The sequence below is a fragment of the Spodoptera frugiperda genome, chromosome 25 (genome assembly GCF_023101765.2).
Source record: "Spodoptera frugiperda isolate SF20-4 chromosome 25, AGI-APGP_CSIRO_Sfru_2.0, whole genome shotgun sequence".
NCBI lineage: Eukaryota > Metazoa > Arthropoda > Insecta > Lepidoptera > Noctuidae > Spodoptera > Spodoptera frugiperda.
In genome coordinates, this window is record NC_064236.1 from 1,252,804 (window position 1) to 1,262,389 (window position 9,586).

The 9,586-nt window shown below is 37.5% G+C and overlaps 1 protein-coding gene across 2 annotated transcripts in view; it reads left to right on the plus strand.

Annotated features, from left to right (window-relative positions):
- LOC118268507 (chromatin complexes subunit BAP18) overlaps window positions 1–4,946 on the plus strand; it is a 76,952-nt gene extending 72,006 nt beyond the window's left edge. Inside the window, exons 4-5 of one of the 2 annotated variants that reach the window (XM_035583356.2) lie at window positions 589–652; window positions 1,556–4,946. In XM_035583356.2, coding sequence (XP_035439249.2) covers window positions 589–652; window positions 1,556–1,657 — 166 coding nt within the window. In that variant the 3' untranslated portion in view covers window positions 1,658–4,946. Of the gene's footprint in view, window positions 1–588; window positions 755–1,555 lie in introns of both variants that reach the window. The other variant, XM_035583203.2, reaches the window with a different exon arrangement.
- The last annotated feature ends 4,640 nt before the right edge of the window (window positions 4,947–9,586 follow it).

A 9,586-nucleotide genomic window follows, 5' to 3' on the forward strand; every position in this document is an offset into this window, starting at 1 on the left:
TTTAATAAGGGTATCAACCACGGGATTTTTGATTAAGTAGCAAGTCGATCAACTTTGCCCTTCCCTCTCGTTGTTTGCTATTTAAACAGTCATATATCTGCAGTTATACTGGATACGAGGGTACATTTGGACGTCGTTCTTTTTATGACTTACAGAATAAGGCGACAAATGACGGATGGGCGCCATCCCCCCACTCTTCGTATCGTGCGGTGTGGTTTAGTGTCAATGGGCGTGGACTGCCGGATTACAGCCTCCAGCGGCGCGTACGCCACCAAACTGCGGGTCTATTATTTATTAAAGGATGTCCTTAAGTTTTTATCCGCAACCGCGATTTTTACATCTCTCATCAGTAATCGTATTTTTACTCATGGCCGATGCAATTTTTGTTGGTACTGTCAATGATGTGCGCTGCGTTTGTCTCTATTTTACTTACAAAATACACGTGTCACTCTCTTAATGCTAGCGTTGCCTAAGCAAATTAAGAACTTAATAGAAAAATGCCAACCACGCCCTGGTGTCCACTTCCATTTATCCTCGTGAGTGCACCAGTGGCACATGTACTCATATATTTTTATTATTTTATTACAGATCTCAGATTCGCAACACCTTGAAAAGAAAGGCCTACGAGGACCTAGGTATACCGATGCGTGAGGTAAGCAGTACAGTGACCAGCAATACGGAGCAGGCACCTCAGCCGGCGCCAGCGCCACTGAGCGTGATCAACAGACAGATCGCTTTAGGACATAATGCAGAGGTTCATAAATTCACTGACTAAGCAACCAATTAGTTATTATTAGTTGTGATGTTCTTTGCCTTTAGTGTCTGTCACTGGTTGCATGAATCATTTTTTTAGTTCTCTTTTCAAATAAGATTCTCATTTCAGTTAAATCAAGTGAGTTCAATTTTCTATTTAAGGTCAAGGCAAACAATATCAATGAACTTGATAAACTTATGGCAATACCTTGTTTACCCCAAGTTGGGAAATCGTCATGGAGCCCCTTCGCTGGGTAGGACGAAAGATACTGTCAGACTGTCACTGACTAAAAGCCACCCTGGTGTGTGATTTTTTCCTTAAATATATTTTGGAGCCATGTAAATTTAGTTTTCAATATACAATTTACGATAAACGCCATGTCATAATTACTCCAATTGAACTCATTTATTATTATTTAAACATTATTCACAGTTGCTATTTTTTATTTAGACATTTATTTTCCGTTCCTTTACTTCTGTAGTAAACATTTTATTTATTTATTTAGTTTAGAACTAGTGTTATTACTTTGATTTATAATTTGTACCGATTCTAGCGTTTTTGTTGGTAGCTATCAGTAGTATTTAATATAAGATTGCCAACCAGCATTGAGCAAGCGTGGTGATTTATGCTCAAATCATCTCTGTTCTAAGAAGAGGCCTTTAGTCAGCAGTGCTCACTTATAGGCTGTTGATGATGATGAAAATATTAAGATATAAACCAATGTTCTCTACATTTTCTGCACCTATATCTAAAACCCGTAAAAAAATCTTGTTATAAATCATGATATTTTTGTAATTTCAGGTTACCTTAAACATGCTTAACGCCTCGGAGATAGATGACGCCGACGGGCTCAGCGGTGGCGTGAAGCTCGAGTTTGACCCTAACGAAGATGCGGCTACCTGAAGTGTTGTAGCGGATTTTATTTTGTTAGATGTTGTCGAAACAGACAAACTGTTCGCCCGCGATGGACACTCTTCTGACTGAACGGTCACTTCGAGCCCAGCTCCACTCGATCTGTCCTGTCTCCTCTCTCACTTCTACATCGGAATGATGTCTCTACTTGCCATGTCCGGCCCCATCTTTCATGGCCGTGGCATATTTGTTTCTAATTATTTATCTTTTTAAAAAGTTCCTCCTTCGATCTCTATCCTGACTCCAATGATTGCAAATGAGGAGTTATCCTTCGTTCGGCCCTCTACTTCATCCTCTTATTCCGTTCAGTTCAGTTGCATGCATCCATTGCATTGTGTTAGCTATTGCTTAAATGTGATTATTTCTAGTATTTTTACCAACTCGGTCTAGTGTTTGCGGTATTCGGAGTAACTAAGGTGGATAGTCCTTGGGGCACAATCCTACCACGTTCTTTGGTTGGGTTGCGCGCGACGATAGATGGAGTTTTCGTTGGTATAATAGTTAAATATTTTAGTAAAATTTTCTAAGTGCCTTGGGGCGGTTTGTGAAGCGTTATCCGATACTTCTTGCCTATTCCAGGGCACAGGTTTTTGGCTCATTGACATCAGCCTTAAATCGATGCCCCAGAACAGTATGTCTGTTTCTCAAGTTATTATTTGCTGTCTGTGATTTTTGTTATATAATTTAGGTTTGATGTACCCACTGGTGATTGGCATCACTGCCTTACAGTCGATACAACCTATAACACCTTGCCGGCTTATGACATCTTGTTTGCATTATATGCGACGGAGGTGTTGTGGAAGCAAGACGTAGATAAGGCGGAGCTAATGTCAAGCATCTGACCGTTTGTTCCATAGTTGTATCCGACGTACAGGCGTGTTGAATCTGATTACAATTCTGTTAGTTACTTTATTACGTGTCTTGTGATAGTATTAGGATAAGGTAGGTATAAGGGAATGGTTTCGTGAATCAAGTGCGTCAACGTCATTTTGCCTGTGCGTCAACAATGGACATAATCTACTAGGATAAGTTATTTTTGTTGGTTTGATGTATTTAGTTCCGAAAACCAGTGGGCTAGTAGTAGTAGTGTTTGATATGATGTTGGGTTCGTCGAGGCCATGCACGATACCTACACAAATAATGTTTGCATATTCGGCCTAGCGTTATATCGACCAGATAATTCTTAAAACACATTCAGGTTCACTTTCATAATACACTCAGCTGTATTTTGTTTAGCAACTTCGCGTAACTTCCTTTTATAGTTTAATAATTTAATTAGCGGCATTACCGTTATGATTATTTCAATACAAAAAGCAATTAAAATTTATTTTTTAATTTGTCTTTAAAAATCCGGGGATTAATCAATCTTTTGTTTTCAATTAAAATACGTAACCTAAAGCACATGGTGTTTAAGGTTACGTACTTTAATTTTTCAAATTGGTATACAACATTACTGCACTGCCATAGGTGACTCCTTGTCAAATAGGGAGTCGTTTAAAGTTCTATGTGTTGATTTGTTTGTTTATGCGTTTGTTTATTTGAGAAGCACTCGTTCCTCCCACCAACTTTGGGACGAGGTTAACGAAATATTTGGTTGCTTTTTAGCGTCCCTTAGCGACAAGTTACAGTGAGAGTGTCGGCCGCAACTCGAGCGCGGCGCACTCATGTAGAGACGGGAGGGAGGGAGGGAGGGACTGTACACTAATATGTCAGCATGGCCAGTCACTGTAACTGAACGTAGATAGTTGGTTAGTTAGCTAATTCTTACTTTTATATATTTATACATATGTTTATTTGATTATTCAGAGTTTATTTTTATACCAGAGAATATTTATTTACACCAAAGATATATATAATTATATATTTGTATTCTATTTTTATACTTTTATACTTTTATAGTCGTTTGTTACAATACAGTGGGTCTTATAATACAGTGGGTCTTTTACCGCCTATGGTGACGCAGGCATAGAGCACGTGTGCGCTAGCCGGTATCAACATAGGCAAGAACATGTCTGATTATACCCGGACGAACTGACTTCCCTCGCAATACCCGAAGGAGCTCTCTTCTTCCAATCGGTATGATCGGACGTGTTAGAAACAACCAAATACCTCAAATCAGGAATTATTTAAACTGTGATAATACAGAAGGATGATTGGGAAGACCAAGAAAGCGCCAGTTGCTACTGAGACTACCCGCTACTTATAGAGGGAGCTATCGCTGCCCCTCGCCAGCAGATAGTTGAACATCTCGAGTCGGTCACTCACGTCGGGCGGAGATCGCTCCGATGAGTAGATACGTGCAGCGTAGCTCCACGTTTCCCTTCTGCTTGCTTGTAAGAGCAGTACAGTGCATTAACAGTAACCCAGTACCTCAATGTTATCCCGTATAGGGAATATATTCACAAAATTCTAATTGGTGTCGTTCATAATTATTTTTCCATTGGCTTGTTATAGATTTATCATTCCTTTAGTTTGGGGTAGTTGATTGTTAAGTCGGAATATATCAGTACCGGTATGCAGCGGAGCATGTATATATAGTTAGCTCGCTGTATGACGTGTATGCGGGTACCGTGCTGTGTACAGGTTGCGTTGCACGGCATGGTGTCCAGATTTATTCCGTACCAGTACCAGATTTTGTTAGTTCTCGGTGTCATTATCTCTAGGCTACTTACATTCGTTAGCAATTCTTAGAGCTAAATGGTTACTAAGCCTATTAAATAATGAAGAAGTCGTACATCAAGATTTTGCATTGACTGCAGTAATGTGCAGAAACTCGATGAATTAGCTTGATGGCTTGTATATATTCTCGTAGTATTAACTGTAAAATATGAACAAATATAAATATCTGCATTAACAAAATAACTGCCTGTAAAAATGAGATGTATAATATTATTCAATGTAAAATATGTTAAAGTAGTAACTTTTTTTCTAACATTACACACACACACACACACACTTAGATGTAATATAGTCTTAAAAGGTCTAGTATAATTGTAATATTTATATTGTATAATACACACTTACTAATTATTAATAATTGTATAAATGTAGGAAGTAGGAAATAGTAAAATTTTATTCAATTAAAGTATTAATGATGAATGATAAATGATGATGAATGTATAATAATATTATGTAAATAAACAAATAAAATATATAAATGTATAATTTAGAAAATCGCAACCATGTATGTAAATACAAATTTTATTTCATGTTAGTATTATAAATATTTATTGTAAATGTTATGTAAATACATTAATATTTTATTTTTATAAGGTACAAAGTGTGTTTTATTTCTACGTCATTATAAGTTCACCTGTATACACTGACTATTACTCGTCTTGTTATAAACACTAACAATATATTTCTCTACACACACACATACACACAATGTTACTACCTGTTACTATGCCACATACACACACTGACTGACAATAAACCACACACACACACACACACACACTGTGACTATGTCACATACACACTGACGATATTCCACACACACACACACACACACTGTGACTATGTCATTCACACTGACACACACACACTGTCACTATGTCACATTCACACTGACAATATACCACACACACTGTCACTATGTCACATTCACACTGACAATATACCACACACACACACTGTGACTATGTCACATTCACACTGACAATATACCACACACACACACTGTGACTATGTCACATTCACACTGACAATATACCACACACACACACACACACACTGAGACTATGTCACATTCACACTGACACACACACACTGTCACTATGTCACATTCACACTGACAATATACCACACACACTGTCACTATGTCACATTCACACTGACAATATACCACACACACACACTGTGACTATGTCACATTCACACTGACAATATACTACACACACACACTGTCACTATGTCACATTCACACTGACAATATACCACACACACACTGTCACTATGTCACATACACACTGACAATATACCACACACACACTGTCACTATGTCACATTCACACTGACAATATACCACACACACACTGTGACTATGTCACATTCACACTGACAATATACCACACACACACTGTCACTATGCCAGATACACACTGTTAGTATGGGTATTCAAAAGTTGAGTAGTCGCAAGCATGACTTCCAACCGAGATGTATCGAGTTCGTTATCCTCATCAGGTGAAGCTCTGTATTTTGATATTTTGAGTGTCAATAAAACATTAGTTCACATTACCTAGCTTCGTGCTAGGTAATACTGAGATTTTTCGATTATCGAGAAAACTACTTTTGTTCAGAAATACTAGTTCTATAGCCCGTGCAGGGCGTACTCTTCTACAGACTGTACCTAGTATAGTACTTCTGATTACATATATGTACATTGCGCAAAATTAAATAAAAATAAATACGTGTATCTGTCTACCTACTTCATTGGTAAGTAAGACAGACGACACAATGGCTAGGTATACCAAAGATATTATTTGGACTGTAAGTTCCCGCCAGCAGCTTCGCATGATCAGCTGTTAGCAGCAAGACGCCCCGCCCAGGTTATCGTAAGACATTACTTTGTCATTGTGATAAAAATAAAACTAATGCGAATACAAAGAAGTTTCTTTGGAGTATTTTTTTGTAATCATGAGTACACAATCACGTGTTAAAATAGCCTTCACTAATTACCTGTCACCCTATATAAATCTGAGCAACAGATTTTTAATTTATCGAACGTCAAAAGTTGGACTCATTTTTATATTCAGTAAGGATAACTAATATTTAGGAAACTTACTGCCACACTCAGAGTTATTTAATGATTACTTAAACCTTAAACTATTCCTTAGTATCGATTTTGTACTGAAAACCATTACTAAGGACTGGCTTAAGTAATCATTAAATTTCTCTGAGTACGGCAGTTAGTTAAACATGACCATTGCGTGGTAATATTTGCAATGTTGCTAGCCAATGTATTGTGCTTAGATAGATGTAATAGACAAGTATTGCTAGTTTAGAGCCAGAGCGCTCCGTACCACGGTCCGTAATTAAGAATATCCTGTTGGAGGAGGACGATCGACAATGAGGGGAAGGACATCGGTGCATCGACCACTAGCGACATCTGTGTTAGCGGGGACACGTTACAGTTAGTAGGTACGGCTACCCATCGAACTATACAAATCCAGTTTATCTTGGTCTCGCTTTATAAGATCTTTCTGCACATTCGACGGTCAGTTTATACTGGTAGCCTACGCATGGTTTGATGCGTAGCATGTTTACGATACATTACATTTTTTTAGTTTATATACAGTCCAGTTTTCATATTTTTAAAGTCAGAAAATACTAAGGTTTACGTACTTTAGTGTCACAATCTCTTACACTGGAACTCTGATGATAATATCCACCTTATGACGTATAGAATTAAGATATTCATGGCCAAAGTTGACGTATTTTTTCTGTCCGTTGACGCAGTTAGTCGGCCACCGGCTGCTGCTGAAAGTTTCGGTAAAATTGCTGCGCCTGGTAACTATTTCGTCGTTCATCCACATCATCAATGGCCGTGCTGATGTGAGAGTGAATGTTCAACAATACTACGCAAGGACTTCATTTTCCATGAAGTTATTAATGATTTGCAAACATCCAACACAAATGTCAGGAATCTGCACAATTGATGCACTGGTCGACTTGTGGGTTCAACTCCCGCACTGAAGAATGATTTCACAGATTGTAGATCCGAGTAAAAACCCAATTTATACGAGACAACCTCGTATCGCTCCGTCCTCATACTTCTCTGTAAGCTAAAAACTAGCTACTAAACGAAAAGCATAGATGAGTCTCAAAAATAGAAACAAGTATTTAATTTAAGCTGTAATCAAATTAAGCCTTGAACGGGAAAAAAGGACAACGTAAATTGGGTCAAGCTATCTAGGATACACCGATAGATGTCGCCAGTGAAGCAATGAAAAGCTACGCAATGTCCAACGCAGAGTGTGAGAATCAACGCAGCTTACAAAGCAAGGGGAGCAAGCAAAGCGGTGTCGAGACTACGGCGAGTTCACGAACTTAATAACTTTGGTTATGTGCCAGTAGATGGCGTTGTCTACTTGTAAGCGTATAAAAAAAATATGATTCAGCAATTCAAGCAATGTGGAACCTATAATATTTATGTTATTAAATATGTGGTTTGCAATAAAATAATTTGAAATACAATATATAATTCTTAAATAGTATTTAAGTTTGTAAACATGAGCAAGCAAGTAGGACAAACACGATGACAATTAAATGCTCAAAATACATATAAATAATTATCTTCGCGGTAGTAACATCATTCCCGAATGATTACATACAGCATGAGCTATATTCTGGATGGGTACATTTGCGTATTTACTAACTATCAAAATAAAGTAGGTATACTCCGTCTCCGTGGTGAAGGTAGATCACGCGTCATGAGTACTTATTATTTTATGGTTACTACCATCATTTAGTAATCACAGCTAACGCAACAATAAAGAAATAAATAAATATTGAAAATTAGAAAAGAAAAACAGAAAGGAAATGTCATTTACTTAGCACCCAGCACGATTACCAGGACTACTAAAATATGGGTCATTCATTGTATATGCCGGGTATTACAGCTGTCTAACAATCGGTATTGAATAATCAGTTTATAACATTAATGTATGTATAAAACCCTACCCTTATTCATCAATGGCTAAAATTTCACTGGGTGTGGTGAAACCGCGAGGGTGACCCGGGTCACGGTCACAGACCGGGAAAGAACACCGCGATGGTTTCAACCGGTAGGAAACGACAATTTTCGTCGCGTTACAAACAAAACTACTTACGCTTAGCATCATCACAGTACTTAATTGGAACAACCATTTTAAAACATGAGCAAACTCAATGTAGAACGCACCAATTGCATTACAGTGTTGTAAGAAAAATACAATGCGTAAGTTGTTACAGAAGATTTACGATTATCCATGCGCAAAAGTAGGTAAAATCGATGACGCTATGCTTGCTTAGGCTTAGAAGTTACCTACATACATATAAACTTGTACCTACTATTTTAATCACAATAACACATTCAAGTACTCACTTTAGCACTACAATCACTTTCTTTCTTTATAAAACTTAAATATATAACAAAATAGTGGAATTGTGTTTGACGCTCCAAATTATTTTAACCCTCCGCGCTTCACCACGCTGTTATTGCGACCCCCAACTCCAATTTTAAGAACTGTGTTAAAGCGCCATCTATGAAATCTATGTTGAACTACTTCGAATCGGTGTACGTATAACGTGTCAAGCCAAGTTCAAGCAAAGGATAAAGTTTACAAAAATATTCGTAATTTTAAGTTTTTTAAGTTTTATATGAAATTTAATATCAGAATAATATCATAAATTATATCAATCCAGTATCAGTTTATTTTTATGACATTTAAATAAAATGGTACAAAGTCGAATTACTCACACATAGTGCAAGTTTGTAGCTGCGCCCACAGATGGCGTTTTCCCTATTATTTTGAGTAGTCTACGAATACAGGGATAATTTTGTAGTTTGTGATATCGTCACTAGATGGTGGTAAGCGTTTCAGTTTACGTGAGCAAAAGTCACGACGATGTTCGTTGTTCTGTGGTAAAAGTTAGTTTGTTTCTATTGCACGGCAGAACCCGGCCAAGACGAGCTAAATGAAGCGGAAGGATACTACCATTTGTATTACTTTTATTTAAACGCTTTTTCTTATTTTTTATCTTTCTTAACTTTGGTTTTTGATTCCAGTGCTGAACTTATTAAACCTACAAAAGCATCTTATATTTTAGTTAGTAACTGCGAAAAACTACAGTCGTAGCTCGTAGTGCGTAGCTCATAGTTCGTAGCTCATAGTGCGTAGCCGGAAGCTAGTATTGCGTAGCGTGTAGCTCGTAGCC